Raw genomic sequence first — 19,218 nt, forward strand, 5'->3', positions numbered from 1 at the left:
GGAGTTGTTAGTCATTATAAAAAATATAATGAGTTACTAGGTTTATAAATCTATTCTAATTACCGAACTGTAGTTTAAGAATATTATTAAACAGTTTTGATTATGAGAATTTTTTTTATTAGTAAAGTTAATTCATTAATAATTTATTATAAGTGATAAACGTTTTAATGATCCCTTGTGATTTTTCCCATTATCTGAATGTGTCTTGAATGAATGCATATCACCAATATTTATAGTTGAAAATAGAGGTTAAAGAAATTACTAGAATACTTGAGAATTCTTTTATCATTCTTGTAGCTATGATGCTCTATAATTTTCAAGAACTAAATCTTCTAGACTTGTAGTTGGTTCCAGTTTTTATAATTCTATACATAATATTACTTGATAAAAAAATATAGAAAAAATCGAAATTGTAAGCAAGCCTTACCCTTACTTGATTCGAAATAGTAGTCATGACCATCATATTTTCATTCAGACATATCAACAAACAGCTAGCAGGCACAACCCTGATTAGAAATAGAAGAGCTAATGGATGTACAGTGAGTAACTCCCCAATCAGCAATAATATCAGCAAGACTCTTTCTCTTCTGAACATTCTTCTTAGACCTGGGTTTGGTCTTATAAACCGGGTTAAACACCACCTTCCTCGGCTTCGGCTTCGGCTTCCTGAGCCTCTTCCTCTTCCTCTTCCCACAAGTAGTGATCTGCAGCTGGGTATGATCATTAGAGAAGGAGAAAGAGCTGACAGATTGAAGTGCAAAGGCAGCATTGTGATGATCATCGCGCCATCGAAGAGAGTCAAGGTCATCGTTGACTTGATCCATGGAAAGAGGAAGATGAGGTGATGAAGAAGTATCGGATAATGAGGAACGAATAGGGTTCATCAACATGGTGTGATCAAATCCATCCAATGCTTCCAGAACCTTCTGACGCTTATTGTCGACTTTCATGAATCCGTGCATATGGAACACCTTTTTCATAATTCATGTATAAATAAACCATAGAATAAAAATGGAGAAATGAAATGAAATGAAAATGGAGATGGATTGAAATACATTACCTGATTGAGTTGGACAATGGTTAAACGAGTGGCGTGTGGATCTTTGTGATAGAATATACGATAGATATTCTAGTTATTCTGTTATAGTGGGAGATATATTTTGTGAATATTTGTAAATATCTTTTGAGTTTCCTAATGTGATTAGGACTCATGTTTGTAACCCTATATATATTGATTAATGGAATACACTCCGATCGAAGGAGTTTACAGTATCTAACATGGTATCACAGCTTTAGGTTACGATCTAGCTTCCGCAAATTTAATTCTTTTTTTTATTTTTGTTTTTGTTTACGTCGCCATCTTGTCATCTTTCCACGGATTTTTCCTCAAATTAGTGCTTCTGCAGGTTTTTCCCACCATCATTAATTGATTACCTAATCAATTAATTCCTTTTATCTTGTTTACGTTTGGTGCGCCTGATCCCTCACTGCCACTAATACCATGACCAAAGACGACGAAACACCCTCTTCCTCTTCTTCTTCTGATTATCACCCTGCTTTAGGTGTTCATAACATCAAGAATGTATTTCCTCTTATACTTGATCGAGAGAAAGTTCAGTATTCCAATTGGGTTGAATTATTTGAGTGTCATACACACGCATATAATGTTCTTGATCATATTGACCCTAAAACTTCTAAACCGACGGATGTATCAGTTGAGATGTGGAAGCGACTTGACTCCATTGTCAAGAACTGGATTTATAGCACAATCTCCAAGGATTTGCTTGAAACAGTTATAGAAAAAGGAGCTACGGCTCAACAGATTTGGGACAAACTCAAGGCAATTTTTCAAGACAATAAAACTACTAGAGCCGTCTATCTTGAAAATCAGTTCAATGCCTTACATCTCTCAAATTTTTCAGATATTTCTTCATATTGCCGTGAATTGAAGAACATAAAAGATCAATTAGCCAATGTTGATCAACCGGTGTCGGAGCAAAAGATGGTTATTCGATTGGTTTCGGGGCTCGTTAACACTGATTTTGATACGGTTGCTGCAATGATACAACAAACGGACCCTCTTCCCTCTTTCGAAATTGCACGTTCTCGGTTGTTACTTGAAGAATCAAGGCGTGCTAATGACACCACTGCTCAAGCCTCTTCCTTCGTGGCTCAGACCACCAATTCGAACACGTCTGGATCAACCACCGCACCCCCGGCCCAGCAGAACTCTACAGCCGGCAGGGGTAGCGGCGCCGGTGGCCGGAGCAAGGGCCGCGGCCGTGGCCGGGGCAAAGGCCGTGGCCGGGGAACGGCACAACAGCAGCAGCAACCCCAGCCACAGCAGCAGCAACAGACTCCGTCGTGGGGTGCTCCTGCGTGGGCTGGTACTAACCAGGCCCAGCCTCAAGCTCCACAATGGGGCTTTGCTCCCTGCCCTTACCCGCAGCAGTGGGCTCCTCCAAGGCCTGGGTTTACGGCCCAGCAGCAAAGCAGACCCCCACAGGCCTATTTCTCTGGGCCATATCCGCAACAGCAGCATCAATTTCAGCCACAAGGGTCGGAGTACGGGTCCGCAATGACTCCCACCGAGCTTGGAAATTCTTTTGCAACAATGAGCCTTCAAAACTATGATCCGTCTTGGTACATGGACTCCGGGGCCACTTCCCACATGACTAACAATGCCGGTATTCTCTTACCCCTTTTTAATTTAAGCACTAATAATTTTATTCAAGTGGGAAACGGTCAACGCATTCCAATTACGGGTTATGGTCACTCTAGCATTGCAAATAAATCCCTATCCCTTCGTGATGTTTATTTAGCTCCCCAAATTATTAAAAACTTAATTTCCGTTCGAAAATTTACTTCTGATAATTCTGTGTCTATAGAATTTGACCCTAGTGGTTTTTCTGTGAAGGATCTACGAACGGGGAGACTAATAACCAGATGTAATAGCGCGGGGGACCTTTATCCAGTCACAAAAACACCATCAACTTGTCTAGCTACTTCACTCACAGCTTTATCCCATTCCACATGGCATAACCGCTTAGGACATCCTGGAGCGCCAACCTTGAGCTTTCTTAGGAATAATAATTTTATTGATTGTAATAAGGAGCAAGACTCCACTACTTGTGTAGGTTGTCAGTTGGGAAAACATACTCGTTTGCCTTTTTATGATTCTAATAGTACTACTTATTCTGCTTTTGAGATTATTCATGCTGATTTGTGGACTTCTCCTATTCGTAGTGAAAAAGGACATAAATATTATTTAGTTCTATTAGATGATTTCACTCATTATGTGTGGACTATTCCTCTTGTCTATAAATCTCAAGCTTTTCAAACCTTCCTTAATTTTCGACAATATGTGCTTACCCAATTTGAGCGTCCCATAAAGTCATTCCAAAGCGACCATGGTCGCGAATTTGATAATGATTCGTTCAAACTTTTCTGTGTCAAAAATGGATTGGTTTTTCGCTTTTCTTGTCCACACACATCATCACAAAATGGCAAAGCTGAACGCATGATTCGTACGATTAATAATATTAAACGTACACTTCTCTTTCATGCCTCTCTCCCACCTTCCTTTTGGAGTCATGCCCTTGACACGGCTACTTATTTGTTGAACCTCATGCCTACCAAAACACTCAATAAAATTACTCCTGCTCAAGCTTTATTTGGCATTGTCCCATCCTACACTCACCTTCGAGTTTTCGGGTGTCTCTGTTTTCCTAACCTCTCCGCCACGGCCAAACACAAGTTAGCACCTCGATCCACACCTTGTGTCTTTCTTGGGTATCCTTCCGAACATAGGGGTTACAAGTGCTTAGATATCTCAACCAATAAAATTATAATCTCGCGTCATGTCACTTTTGATGAGCATATTTTTCCATTTCGGAACATCACACAATTTCGAACTTCAGATTATGATTTTTTAGTTGATTGTGAGCCATCCCCCTTATTTCACCTTCATAATGTGTTACGGCAACCCAATAGGCAGCCTAGTCCACAAGGGACCTGCGGCCCAACCTCTTTTGCCACACCCGGGCTGCGGCCTACACTGCCTTCCCACAACCCAGCTTCTGCTGGCTTACCCACGGCCCAGCAAGGGCAGCGAGCCCATTCCCCACCAGCGCATGCTGGTTCTCCTTCGGCCCAGCCGGATTCTCGGCCCAACTCACCCCTTCAACCTTCTCCTCCTTCATCTACAAGCCCAAATACTTACACTCCTCCTCCCCTTAGAGGTCTCACGCCAATTACACCAACTAGACCACCTCCAAATTCCCCACAAATGCAAACTAGATCCAAACATGGGATTTTCAAACCCAATCCAAAATATGGCTTAACCATTTCCCCACCTAGCACCACCTTACACCGTTCTCCTTTACCTAAAAATCACAAACAGGCTCTTTCTGACCCTAATTGGAATGCAGCGATGCGTGATGAATATGGTGCTTTAATTGAAACGGGGACATGGGAATTGGTTCCTAGGCCAACGGGGGTGAATGTTGTCAATTGTATGTGGTTATTTCGACATAAATTGAATGCTAATGGTGATCTTGAAAGACACAAAGCTCGTCTAGTTTGTGATGGCAGGTCACAGGTTGAAGGAGTTGACTGTGATGAAACTTTTAGCCCGGTTGTTAAACCGGCCACTATTCGTACAGTGTTGAGTTTAGCTATGGCTCGTAAGTGGTCTATTCACCAACTTGATGTGAAAAATGCCTTTCTACATGGTGATTTGAATGAGTGTGTTTACATGCATCAACCCCCCGGGTTTGTTGACAAGCGTTTTCCAGATTATGTTTGCAGACTTCGCAAGGCTCTTTATGGTCTAAAACAAGCTCCACGAGCTTGGTATCAGCGATTTGCTAACTATCTTTTGCAGATGGGGTTTGTCATTGCTAAAAGTGATAATTCTTTATTCACTTTCCGGCACGGAAGTGATGTGGCATATTTGCTACTATATGTTGATGATATTGTGTTGGTTACTTCCTCTGATCGGCTTCGTGAGAAAATTATTTCTCACCTACGGAATGAGTTTCCGATGACTGACTTAGGTCCTTTGAATTATTTCCTGGGTATAGCTGTTACTCGTACTCCTTCATATTTATTTCTTTCTCAGCAAAAATATGCACAGGAAATTGTAGAGCGCGCAGGTATGGCTAGTTGTAAACCCGCGGCAACCCCAGTGGATACTCAATCCAAACTCAGTGCAGATTCTGGCCCTCAGTTTCATGATCCAACACTCTATCGCAGTCTTGCAGGTGCTTTACAGTACCTTACTTTTACTCGCCCTGATATTACATATGCAGTTCAGCAAGTTTGTCTATTCATGCATGATCCTAGACAAGCTCATTTTGATGCTTTGAAACGCATCATAAGATATATTCAGGGTACCATTGATCACGGGTTACACTTATATCCTTCATCTCCTACAAACTTGATTACTTATACTGATGCTGATTGGGGCGGGTGCCCGGACACTCGTCGTTCGACCTCGGGTTATTGTTGTTTTCTTGGGGACAATCTTATTTCCTGGTCTTCGAAGCGTCAGCCTACTCTTTCTAAATCAAGTGCAGAGGCAGAATACAGGGGCGTCGCAAATGTTGTTGCCGAGGCTTGCTGGCTTCGTAATCTTCTTTTGGAGTTACATTGCCCACTCCGACAGGCTACTGTTGTTTATTGTGATAATGTCAGTGCAATATATTTATCTCATAATCCCGTACAGCACCAACGCACCAAGCACGTCGAAATGGACATTCATTTCGTTCGAGAAAAGGTGGCGTTGGGGCAAGTACGGGTGCTGCATGTTCCCTCTCGTTATCAGTTTGCTGACATTTTCACGAAAGGCCTCCCTCGACAACTATTTCTGGAGTTCAAATCCAGTCTCAGCGTACGACCTCCTCCCGCTATGACTGCGGGGGTGTGATAGAATATACGATAGATATTCTAGTTATTCTGTTATAGTGGGAGATATATTTTGTGAATATTTGTAAATATCTTTTGAGTTTCCTAATGTGATTAGGACTCATGTTTGTAACCCTATATATATTGATTAATGGAATACACTCCGATCGAAGGAGTTTACAGTATCTAACACTTTGTAATAGCGTTGGTAATCCTCGATACACAGATTGCGGCGGGTCTTCATTTTCTCTCCTTCCAAAGCTACTGCCTTTTTCACGCTACGATTGGGGGGTTTTCCTATTTTCATTGGGGTCTCTAGTCTCTACCACTCTAGCTTAATTACTTGTTTCTTAAAATTGATTACGAGAGTGTGTGATGCGTAAATTTGATTGGATTATTTATTATTAGTAGTTGAGTATTATTGTTGTAATACTGCGCAATAGTCAAAGCAACAATATATGTGTATTAGTGTATGCTGTTAAAACTTTAAAGTAAAAAATTGTACTAAATAATGAGAAATATAACGCTATAATATTATTATACTATCTCCATTGCAAATAGTATGTAACAGAGGTAGTATTACACTTACTCACTTGAACCATTTAATAATAATTAAGCATGTAGGGATAACAACAGCTATAATGTCACAAAATCAACCAAATACTCTCACGAATCAACCCAAGCTAAGTCACCAATATAATTAAACCAAGTAATGGAAAACAAACAATTAGTATTACATGCTCCTGGATCATGTACTCCATACCAATTATGTTAGAGTTATTTTGCTTAAACCTCATGTTATTTTCTTTAAATGTTGTGTTATTTTGCTAAAATAGTACTTCGTATGTTTTTTACTTATATACTTCAACAACATGTATAGAAAAAGCATACAAGAATGAAATAACATGTACTTATCTAAAAATAACATGTATATAAATTGAAATAATAAAAAGTTTATATCAAAATAACATGAATTTTATACAATTGGTGTACAATAAAATAATCGTTGTTGAATATAAAAAAAGAATATGCAAATATAAAATAACATATACTTATTTCAAAATAACATATATATAAACTAAAATAATAAAAAGTTAACAATGAAATAACATAAGTTTTATAAACCTGGAGCACCATGTGCATAGTGCTCCAGGAAATTGCGTAACAAAGCACAAACAATCAATAAAATAATTAAGGGTCTGTTCTAAATTATTGAACTGAGAACTGAACTGATTAGAGCTGAAGTGAGATGAATTGTTTATGAGAGAAGAAAATTAGGAACTGAACTAAAATTAAGCTGATAAAGAGAACGAACCCTAAATCAACACGAGAATTCATACATGTAATATAAAAACCTTCAAGTACACTTATGAAAACAAATAATCATCATATATGGTTCCAAACGACATTATATGACCCCAAAATATATACCCTAAAATTTCAAGACTTTTCGACACAATCCTCCAAAATTTCTCAAAAAGCGTGAATAATGGACTTCAATTTTGGAATTTTTTAACTTTTTTTCGCCCGAAAATAAAAATTGCCGAAATGTTTACCATGGTCCCAAGTACCCTCCGGGAGTCCAATTGGGTGGGTGGAACCATCCTATTTTCCTTTAAACGACCAATTTACCGGTTTACAACATACACCGATTTCATTAACTCAATCGTACCACGTACATTTATGACAACAAATATTGATCATATATGGTTCCAAACGACATTAAATGATCCCGAAATGTTTTCCCTAAAATTTCAAGACTTTTCGACACCGTGGCCCGAAACCTCCAAAATTTCTCAAAACACGTGGACATTGGACTTCAATTTTGGAATTTTTTAACTTTTTATCGCCCGGAAATAAAATTGCCGAAATTTTTACCATGGTCCCTAATACGTTCCCGGAGTCCAATTGGGTGGGTGTAACCATCCAATTTGCCTTTAAACGACCAATTTACCGATTTACAACTAGCACCGATTTCATTATTCAAGCCTACCACGAACAATTATGACAACAAATAATGATCATATACGGATCCAAACGACATTATATAACTCCGAGATGTATCCCATAGAATTTCAAGACTTTTCGACACCGGGCCCCGAAACCTCTAAAATTTCTCAAAAAGCATGGATATTAGCCTTCAATTTTGGAATTTTTTGACTTTTTTTTGCCCGAAAATAAAAATTGTGAAATGATTACTATGGTCTCTAATACCCTTTGGGAGTCCAATTGGGTTAGTGGAACCTTCCAATTTGCCTTTAAAACGACCAATTTATCGATTTTCAACTTGCACCGATTTCATTAACTCAAGCGTACCACGAACATTTTTTACAACAAATAGTGATCATATATGGTTCCAAACGACATTATATGACCCCGAGATGTATTCCCTGGAATCTCAACACTTTCGATACCGGGCCCCGAAACCTCCAAAATTTCTCAAAAAGCGTGGATATTAGCCTTTGATTTTGGAATTTTTAGACTTTTTTTCGACCGGAAATAATAATTGCTGATATGTTTACCATGGTCCCTAATAACCTCCGGGATTCCAATAGGGTGGGTGGAACCATCCAATTTGCCTTTAAACGACCAATTTACCGGTTTACAACTTTGCACCGATTTCATTAATTCAAGCCTACCACGAACATTTATGACAATAAATAATGATCATATATGGTTCCAAACAACATTATATGACTCCAAGATGTATTCCATAGAATTTCAAGACTTTTCAACACCGGGCCACTAAACCTCCAAAATTTATCAAAAAGCGTGGATATTAGCCTTTAATTTTGGAATTTTTGGATTTTTTTCGCCCGAAAATAAAAATTGCCGAAATGTTTACCATGGTCCCAAATATCCTACGGGAGTCCAATTGGGTGTGTGGAACCATTCAATTTGCTTTTAAACGGCCAATTTATCGGTTTACAACTTGCATCGATTTACCGATTTACAACGGCCAATTTAATTAACTTGCACCAAACCCGACTTGAACCGAAATTGACCCAAACCCGTTTTAACTCGACAAAATCCGAATTTAACCCGACTTTTACTAATTTGACCTGAATTCAACCCGACCTATTCCTAACCCGACCCGAATTTAACCCAACCTGTTACAAACCCAACCCGAAATCAACTGACTTGTGTTTAACCTGACCTAAATTCAACCCGACTTGTTATTTGCCCGACCCGAATTTTACCATACCTTTTACTTACCCAACCCAAAAATTCAACCCATTCTGTTACTTACTCGACTCGAAATTAACAAGACTTGTTATTGACCCGACCTAATTTCAACCTAAATTGTTCTCGACCCGATTTCAAATTACCTTAAATGCAATTTAGACCACCTTATTATTGTTGATCAAAGCATTTTGTCTTGGGAGACTAAGTCGGTCCAGGCCAACAAAAGAAAGAAGCATCATACTCAAATTTAAGAGTTAAATATAGTATATATATTATATATTTGTTGTATGGTCAAAGGAGATAATTATCTTCCTAAATTATAGACTATAGTTCCCTAGTATAATATTGCCATATATATAATAGTCATAGGAAATAATTAGCTTGATAAAAATGATAAATATCTATTTATAGTTAGTTGAACCCGAATATGACCTGAGTTGGAAATGACCCGACCTGATTGTAGCCTGCAAATTATTTACTTGAACATAACCCAACTTGAATCCGAGAATGACCCGACTTGGAAATGACCCAACCTGATTATAACCTGCAAATTATTGACTTGAACCGAACCCGACTTGAACCCGAGAATGACCTACCCGACCTGATTATAATCCGAAAATAATTGACTTGAACCGAACCTGATTTGAACCCGATAATGACCCGACCTGATTATAATCCGAAAATTATTGACTTGAATCGAACCCGACTCAAACCCGAGAATGACCCGACCTGATTCTAACCCGCAAATTATTGACTTGAACCGAACCCGACTCGAACCTGAGAATTACCCTAACCCGTTTTAATCCGTGAAAACCCGAATTAAACCCTACCTATTGTTCGCCAGACCCGAATGTAACCCGACTTGTTATTAACCCAACCTAAACCCGACCCAAACCCGATAAGAAGTATGACCCCACGTGACCCGTCTCAAGCATGACCCAACCCAAACCCGGCCCGCATAGGTATGGAATTAATCTAAATTGACCTGAGTTGATCCGACCCATTCTTATCTAACCCGTTTACTCGAATTGACAGCTCTAGATAAAACTAAGAAAAAAAAAATTCTCATTGAATAAGGGACGTGAATATATTGAGAATCTATAAAATAACAAGTGTGCAACTTTACTTTAATTATGATAAAGTCTAGTTAAACGAACCATGAAGGGACTAAATTAAAAAATAATAAAAAGAAAAGGCTGTTTATTAGTAGTAAACTGATTACCCTAAATAAAAATAGTCTAAGGTACAGTTTCAAATTTTCAATACATTATACAAGAAAGTTTAACAGTGTTCAACTAAAGCATTGATGAATGGGTTATTTTATTTGGGTATGCATATTTTGTTGTGATTGTTTATCTGCTGCTTCTCATTTCTCAAGCACAACAATAGTAATAGCAGCAATAAGCAGGTCGCTGCAACAATAACAGGCGGCTGCTTATGACCGATGGCGCCGCAGATACCATTGGTGGAGCACTCTTAAGCGCACAACCTACTTAGCTTGCTCTCTCATTAATCAACTAATATTGGTAAATTTCAGACCCATTACAATTTCAATTACATTAACTTTCTATGACTTTTAATCTGCTATTGAATCGCGCTACTGTAATGCACGCTACCTGTTTGATTAAATGCCTCAATGAAAGTATGAAACTATGCAAACATGCTGGTCCTTTTATTTTTCTTCAAAGGGTAATGGGTATGCATAGTTTGTTGTGATTGTTTGTTATGGAGTAGCTTGAGTGCTCTAATCTTGTCTCATCTGATTGATTACTAAAAAAATTGTTTAAGAAATTTTGTAGTTGGGTATAGATATATTTGTGCAGTTTCTTAGTTTGATCCGTTTATTCTTGTATAATGGCCCATTGTTAAGTCTATTTATGTCGAAGTTTCCAAATATTCAACAAGTTTAATTGGAAATTTTGAGTTTGCTCGCAAGCGTTTCATTACAAGCTTAGCTTCAAACATAAATGTATCTGTAAATATTGGTCAACATTCCATTTAACCAGGCTAAAGAAACTGTCATCAGAGAAGCATTCACTCAGCTGTTGTTTAACAGACTTATCTGCATTTGTACTGTTACTAATAATGTTAGTATTATTTTAAACTTGACACAAATTATTTGTGCATCTTATATTCTTATGTCTTAACCTAAGTTACATTTTATATTCTAATGTTTTAATCAGTGTTACATTTTACATTACTTGACAAAATCATTCAACACCGTGCTGCAGTGTACATTACTTAATTGAGCTGGAAATGCCAAGCTTTATTTCTCGAAGATTTAAGTGATTTCAGCTTTCTGCGAGAAAGGGAGCAAAACATGGAACTGGTTTCATTTTCTTAGGGATGAACATCTTGAATATTTCCTGGTGCTATTGGAAGTGTAAAAGGGCATTCTTCAAATCCACAGCAAACTTAACAATTTTTCAGACACCTTTTCAATTCAGGAGCTTCAGTATTCACAGACTAAAACAAAGCAGTGATGTCAAAAGTCTGAACAAGGCGTTGAGAATTATTGATCTTGTGTCTCCAAAACCCACCCATGTTAGTAATAACCAACATTGCCATCTTCAACTTATTCAGGACTTGCTACAAACGCATTCAAAAAATCTTAGTGAAGTTAAAGCATCCAATGACTTTGCAAATGCATGTTTCGGAAACCAAAATCCACCTGATCAAATGCTTCCATATTTCTCTTTCAAGGATGATGTGATTTCAGGGGTTTTTAAACTACATAGAGAAGGATTTAGAATTGATGTCACATTGCTTCCACATGCACTAAGTATTTGTGGCTATAGAGGGAATCTTCATTGTGGAACTCAGCTTCAGTGCTTAGCTATCAGAAATGGGTTGTTTGTAAATGTCTATGTTGGAAGTTCTTTAATTAGCATGTACTCGAAGTGTGGGGATTTATGCTCTGCTTCGATGGTGTTTGAGGAGATGCCTGTGAGAAATGTTGTATCATGGACTGCTTTCATATCTGGATTTGCTCAAAAATACCAAGTTGATGTCTGTTTGGAGCTATATAGCCAAATGAGACATTCATCTCTTGAACCTAATGATTATACACTAACAAGTCTCTTGAGTGCGTGTGTAGGTAACGGCTCTCTTAAACAAGGAAAGAGTGCTCATTGTCTGGCCATTCTTTCGGGTTTTGATTCATATCTTCATGTTGCCAATGCTCTTGTCTCAATGTATTGCAAGTGTGGTGATGTCGAAGATGCATTTTCTGTATTTGAGTCAATGCATGATAAAGATATTGTTTCATGGAATTCCATGATTTCAGGGTATGCGTTGCATGGACTAGCTTGGAAAGCAATTGATCTCTTTGAGGAGATGAAAAGGCAGAAAATGAAGCCTGACTGTATTACATTTCTAGGTGTTCTCTCATCATGTCGTCATGTTGGTCTTGTTAAACAAGGTCATATGTATTTTGATTCAATGGTAGAATATGGTGTGGAGCCTGATTTGGGCCATTACTCATGTATTGTTGATCTTCTTGGTCGAGCTGGCTTGATTGACGAGGGCCGGAATTTAATTTTGGACATGCCAATAAAACCCAATGCCATCATATGGGGCTCGCTTCTTGCTTCGTGTAGGCTTCATGATAATGTTTGGATTGGTATAGAGGCTGCTGAGAACAGGCTTGCATTAGAACCTTCTTGTGCTGCCACCCATGTGCAGCTTGCAAAGTTGTATGCAAGGGTTGGAATGTGGGACCAGGTGGCAAAAGTTTGGAAAATGATGAAGGACACCGATCTCCAATTAAATCCCGGATACAGCTGGATTGAGATAGGGAATGAAGTCGTCAGCTTTAAAGCAGATGACACTACCAACTCCAGAATGAATGAGGTTTTCTGTATGTTGGAGGGTTTGAAATGTCAGCTCAAATCAGATCATGTGCTTGAATCTCACGAAGAGTTTGATATTTATTCTTGCACAAATGTTTCATGATGAATTGGCAGAATAATGCTAATACACAAATTTGTTCAGCTGCTGCATATGTGTCCAGCCATCCACTAATTGATTTTGTGAGGTACATGCATCCTTCTATTGGAGCACAGTTTTCAATGAAATCTTTTTGTTCATTTTATTCAGGACGACAACCAACTTTTCTACCTTTGTTTCTGATTCTTTTGTTTAGCCCACCTACACTTATAGTTTGTCTTGGTGTACCTTTGTGGTCTTGCACATGCTATGTACTAAGGGTGTGTTCTATTTACTTGATTTTCTTATATTTGAATTTAATTGAAATTATCTAAATTAACTTGAACTTATCTTTTATGACCTTATTTGAAATAAGTAAAAGTAAGGTGAACAAAATAAGGCCTTAGATCAGTGATAGACCATATACTTTTATTTTGTAATCTTAAAAGTCAGAACCTTAAAATCATAGGTAATTTGTATATCACAACACCATTACGTTACAAGTCTTAGTTAGCCTTGTATGCCTTTCATGTTATCAGGCAAGGACCTATACATATCTCAACACATTCAGTCAATTATATTCTTTACTATATTGATTGTGATCTGCTCTCAATTCTTAATTGGCTTTTCCATTGTTTTTCTGGATTTCAATTGGCTTAAAGAAAATCTATTGTGCGTGTAATTTCTTCAAGAAATCTATTCTTAATTGGCTAAATTTGACTTTAGGTGTTTAATCTAGCATTGAATCTGGCAAAATAGAAGCTTCTCATGCATCCGCCAAAAACCAAGACAAGACATGTTGGGTTTACCAGGTCCTATGGGATTTGCTGGCTTGTCTCTGCTCTGTACTGCTCTACATCAGCATGTAACCCTTCACAATGACACGGTAGCAGCAAATAGCTTCTTGGAAGAAGTAAGCAAATCATTGTTGATTTTCACAGTTCTGAGTTCATTTCCCATAGTGACAATTAATCCTGGTCTGTCATTACCTATCAAACATCTGCTTGCAGACATTTCAGAACTGGGTTGTTTGTCCAGATTTTGGGGATCTTGCTAGGGATATAGGTAGTGGAGTTTTGAAGTATGTGTAGACTTTAATCTTGTATGTGATGGTCATAATATCTGCAAAATTTGGTGATGTTCTGAATGACCACATATGTATTCCCAATAAAGCAAAGTTGAATAAAATTGAATTCTTTTCTTGCACAGTATACTTGCTGAACAACTTTGTATCTCGCACACTCTCGTGTTACCTAATTAATTTGATAGTGCATGGCTTGTATAATTTCAACATCATAATGCGCAAATCCATTTATCATAGATTGTTGCTGGATTGATTTAAAATTTTATAATGCATAATTTTTTTTTAATCTCTGCTGTAGAATGTCAGAGAATTTCTCTGCTGCACTTCATCTTGTTTTTGGCCTCATAAACATTTATTGTCTGAATAAACAGTTTCACAACATTTTTGCTTTGTAGTATTTGGCTGATTTGGCTGATGGCAGATTCTTTTTCTTTACAAAAATCACCTTGCCCTATTTTAGGAATCAGGAATGGAGGATGCTGCAATTATTGAACCAAAAGTATATTGTGGTACGAGTAGTTAGAAGTCCTTATCAATTATGACTCCAATCAGGTAAAAGTGGTAATTTGAAGAATACAGGGGTTTATATTTTTCTTTTGCTGATAAAGCTACTATGAGTCATGTTTTTACTATCTAAAGAAACTTCTTGGAAACAGGGGAAAAGTGATAGGGGGAAGGAATTTGAAAACATCCAATATTCATATTTTTATTTCTCTGCTGGTAAAAACTCAAAACAAATGATAAGATCATAGTCCCTGTTGATCTTTGTAGTGATTAAAATTTGCGGTTGAAAAATCAAGCTTCAAAGGCATTATTGACATAAAATTAGCATTGTAATGTTGACATGTAATTTTTTGACATACAAACTCTTTTTGATGTCATTCTGTTAGTTGAAAAAGGTGATGACTTCTTAGGTTTGGTTTGTGGTAAATGGATTTATGATGTTCTGGATTCTTTTATAATTTGCAGTGTTCAAATTTAGGGAAACTTGAACTGGCAGCTGGTAAAATAATTCATTCATTTGAGGGTGTGTGTGTGTGTGGGGGGGGGGGGGGGGGTTGCTTGGATGGCAAGCAGTAGTATTATGAAATCATATGGATAGTTTCCGGGTTAGTCCACTTCATCCTCTTATAATGTGTACAATATTTTGGAAGCTTGTTTTATAAGCATGAGAGATTTGTGGAAAATAAGCAAGGACTGAAATATTGGGATGATTAAGCATGTTGATATACTTATTGAACAAGTCTTTGGTGAGACCGTCCCATAAAAAAACACATCTCGGTCAGCACCTGTAGAATTTTTCATTGCAGACTAGAAATTTGAACATTACAGGAAGTCCTTTCAAATGATGTTGCTGGAAAGACTAGAAATTTATTTAGACCAAAGACGGGGAAAAACAGAAGGCAGATAGCTAAAAAAAGCTTGTGTGCGTAGTGCTAGATTACTATACTCTTGAGTCTCTGACATTTGCAACCAATTTGAATGCCACCGATGTTAATAGTAATTTTTACTAAAAAAGATAGTGTGCATTATAAAAGAGAAAGTCTCTGATTCAGTAAAGATGTCAGCTTGCTAAAGATAGTATGCATCATCTACTATTATTTCTGCTTTCAGTTGTCTAAATTATATATTGTGATGTAATTTTTGGTTTGGATGCATCTCGGTAAGAAATTTATACCCGTATTTTTCTGATCATGTGGTAGGTTTAGAAATGTACAACATGTTCATGTAATCATTCTTTTATAATATAATGCATGATTATTGGGTACTCTGCAAATTTATGGAGTTACTTGTTTGGTAAAAGCAGATTACAGCAATTTCTCTCCAAAAGAGGAAAGGTACACTCCGGCAATAGGAAATGACAGCCATGCTGTAAAATAAAAACTATCTTTGGGTTCCCTGCAAATGTATGCATGCTTTGGCTTAAGGGCGTTAAGGCCTACAAAACATTTCAGAATTTAGAGATGGGGTAAATGTTTCTCGTGTGTTTATTAATGTATAATCTTTGGAAGGTATTATGAAACTCTTGCATTCAAATGTTCATTTAAAATATGCACTAGGAATAACAGAGAAAGAAGGATTTTTCGATGAATTGTGCTGGCATGAACAATAGAGTGTGAGTTACATGATTACTATGGAGCTGAGAATACAAACCTAACAATAAAAACTTGAACCGAAAATAATATTGAAAGGAGAGTAAACTTTTATTTAGAGATATTTCATAGCAGAAACCGGAAAATTTATCTTTGTTATGCTGGATAATAATGACATACTCCGTATACAAGGTGAACCTTACTTTCACAGTCTCATAGTCTGCAACTCTGCATTGGTGTTTTAGCAAGATAACTATACACTAGTTTTAACCTAGAACAAGTGCTATAAAGTAATTTACTAATAGAAAAGGTAAATAATGTCATCCCATTTGTTAATAAAAAATTTAACCCCATTTTTATTTTTCCCACTTTTCAGGGGTTATAAATACACCCCTTAACCTCATATCTACTTCCCAACTACTAGTCCAACATTCCCTCCTAAAAATTTGGACTATAGGAATAACATGGGTAGAATTACAATTACAAGTACACTTACTGTATCATTTTTTCTCATTATTCTTGTTTATTCAGCTAGTGCTAACAATTCTATTCCTAAAGGTCTTTCCTATAATTTTTATAACAAAACTTGCCCTCAACTTGAGGACATCGTCAGAGCTACGCTTGCTCCTGTATTTACCAATGATCCTACTTCTGCTGCTGCTCTCCTAAGGCTCATGTTCCATGACTGCCAAGTTCAGGTACTCTTTCTCTACGCCTTCCTGGCCTCCCTAGAATTCTGTAACAATATCATACTTAGCTTGTACTCGTCTGTCTTTCGACTTATTGTACATTTGTACTCAATCAACTAGCTGCTAAGTACTATTTTCCTTTGTTCTACTTTTAAGGATATACTTCAGCACAATCTTTCTGCTTGTCGAAGTTATTGGTTCTTACATATGATACCTCCTAAAAGTTTGCCTATTGTGGTTTATAGTTAATATATTTATTAGTGTATCATGGTAATGGTACAATGCAAGGTTGGCAACTTACACTGGCCTGTTAGTACTTAGTACACGTTGTTACTAGCAAGTTTGCATGCATGATGAATCTTATGAGTTTTTCTAACAGAAACCTTTTATTCTTTGTCAGGGCTGTGATGCATCAATTCTGATCGATGTGTCTAACTCGGCGTCCTTAGAGCCACCAGAGCTGGTAGCAAAAAAGAACTTTGGGATTAGAAAGAGGGAATCAATTAACCAAATAAAATCAAGGATTGAAGAAGAATGTCTAGGGCTAGTCTCTTGTGCTGATATTATAGTGTTGGCTGCTAGAGAGGCAGTGGCTATTTCTGGGGGTCCAAGAATAATAGTTCCTTTAGGTAGAAGAGACTCAATCTCAGCTTCAAGCTCTGAAGATGCTGATGCTTCCCTCCCTGCACCTGATTTTGGAGTTGATGACGCTCTCAGCCTTTTCGCCAAGCTAGGGATGACTACTCGGGAAACAGTTGCCATTATGGGTACTTTTCATTTTTTGATAAACTTTTTTCACCATAATATCTGGCTCTCTACTGTTGTATAGATGGCCAGTGGTGGTTTAGCCTAAGGGCTAAGGTTATGTCTCTAGCTCTGCCTAGTTAACCGGGTTGCCTAAGGCTATGTCCCCAGTCCATTCTCTACCGTAATTTGTTCCAAGATATAATCTTGACAGATCAAGCTAACACATTGCATAACAAAACTTGAAAAATACTAGATTACTAGCAATATTTTCCTTGATCATGTTTCATTTTGCATTTCAAGTATATAGAAAAGAATTTAATATTTGCCATTGAACATTTCATTAATAATAACATAAAGTAAACTACAAATTTATGGTTGCAGGGTCACATACTTTAGGAGTCACACATTGCTTAAACATTATGGATCGTTTGTACAGGCCATCTGATGCGAGAGGGAGCAACATGGATCCTAGATTTGAAGCACTCTTGAAATTCAGCTGTCCTGAAAACATACCCTTTTCTCAAAATATAAGTTTTGTGCTTAATGATCCTTCAACATTTATATTTGACAATTTGTACTACAAGAATTCTCTGCAGCGCCGAGGTGTGCTAAGGATTGATGCAGAGTTACCCCTAAACACTCGAACAGCAGGGATTGTGGAACATTTTGCAGCTAATTCTGACGATTTTTTTCAAGAATTTGGTTCTGCTTTTTTAAAGCTCTCATATGCAGGAGTGTTAACTGGTAATCATGGTATAATTAGGAGCATGTGTAACTTTGTAGACAATTAAGGACTAAATTTCGTAGACATGAGTTGCTGCCTGGCAGCCTGAACTACTGTATTTTATTACTAATATGTTGTTAATTAAGATCATCACGTTATGTATGTCTAAAGCTATGTGCACTTTAAATTTGATTTTATGAGAACGGAAGAAATTCGTAAGTCATTTCTGCTTAAAACAATTTTTTTTCTATACGTATATTAAAAAAAATTTTGGTTACGAAATTCTATTTCTGTATATATGTATATTTAGGAATCAAACTACCATTGGTTTCCAATTTTCATAGCTAAGACTGATCAAGTGTTAGTTGATTGACTAAGATCAACAACATGCAAAAAAACAAAGATACTGCTTCCTCGTTGATATTAATAACTAATTATAGATGAATTTCTACTACTGTAAATAAAATTTATCAATGACAATATTTATCCACTTTGTGATATTTATTACTTCGTATGAAGCAAAAACCAAAATCATACAAACTACAATCAAAATAAAATCTTGAGTAAGAGTGCTAGCTATAGCTTGCAAACTTCTCGAAGGTCCAAAATTTTATGAGAATGAGTAAAACTAACCTCAACTCAAAAAGCTCAAAATACTTTTTTTACTATTTTATTTTATATCTAATATCTTACTTAAAATTAGTACAACTAGTAAATATATGTTAATAAACTCAAAAGCAATATTAAAACGTGGTATTAAATCAAGTGCATAAAGTTTCGAGCTGAAGGTAGATGTTACCGTAAGTCGAACTTGAGAATTTAAGCTTGTAAAAGCTCAAGGCTAATCAAAGTGCGCCGAGC

At 37.1% G+C, this 19,218-nt stretch overlaps 2 protein-coding genes and 1 pseudogene across 2 annotated transcripts; 2 read left to right on the forward strand and 1 right to left on the reverse strand.

The window, feature by feature from the left end:
* Positions 1-447: 447 nt before the first annotated feature.
* Positions 448-1,069, reverse strand: LOC145564585 (uncharacterized). Its single transcript, XM_081624860.1, has 2 exons — positions 1,061-1,069; positions 448-971 (listed from the first exon to the last, which is right to left on the reverse strand). Exon 2 carries the CDS (start codon positions 960-962, stop codon positions 492-494), a length of 471 nt encoding a protein of 156 aa, XP_081480986.1. The 5' UTR covers positions 963-971; positions 1,061-1,069; the 3' UTR covers positions 448-491.
* Positions 1,070-10,351: 9,282 nt separating this feature from the next.
* Positions 10,352-15,086, forward strand: LOC145565691 (pentatricopeptide repeat-containing protein At2g37320-like). Its single transcript, XM_081625609.1, has 10 exons — positions 10,352-10,619; positions 11,325-12,190; positions 12,380-12,945; positions 13,059-13,129; positions 13,238-13,301; positions 13,883-13,933; positions 14,031-14,101; positions 14,526-14,613; positions 14,761-14,824; positions 14,995-15,086. The coding sequence occupies exons 2-10, from the start codon at positions 11,440-11,442 to the stop codon at positions 15,084-15,086; spliced, it is 1,818 nt and encodes a 605-aa protein (XP_081481735.1). The 5' UTR covers positions 10,352-10,619; positions 11,325-11,439.
* A 2,334-nt stretch (positions 15,087-17,420) lies between these two features.
* Positions 17,421-18,424, forward strand: LOC145565692 (peroxidase 29 pseudogene; annotated as a pseudogene).
* The last annotated feature ends 794 nt before the right edge of the window (positions 18,425-19,218 follow it).

This window comes from Chenopodium album, chromosome 10 (genome assembly GCF_948465745.1).
Source record: "Chenopodium album chromosome 10, dcCheAlbu1.1, whole genome shotgun sequence".
Classification (NCBI taxonomy): Eukaryota; Viridiplantae; Streptophyta; class Magnoliopsida; order Caryophyllales; family Amaranthaceae; genus Chenopodium; species Chenopodium album.

What these genes read in the sequence shown, in the direction of transcription:
- LOC145564585 (XM_081624860.1), bottom strand. Translation starts at nt 962, where the DNA reads ATGCACGGATTCATGAAAGTCGACAATAAGCGTCAGAAGGTTCTGGAA.
- LOC145565691 (XM_081625609.1), top strand. Translation starts at nt 11,440, where the DNA reads ATGAACATCTTGAATATTTCCTGGTGCTATTGGAAGTGTAAAAGGGCA. An exon ending in CAAATAGCTTCTTGGAAGAA is followed by an intron (nt 13,934 to 14,030) that starts GTAAGCAAATCA and finishes ATCTGCTTGCAG; the next exon opens with ACATTTCAGAACTGGGTTGT. An exon ending in ATATTTTTATTTCTCTGCTG is followed by an intron (nt 14,825 to 14,994) that starts GTAAAAACTCAA and finishes TCATTCTGTTAG; the next exon opens with TTGAAAAAGGTGATGACTTC.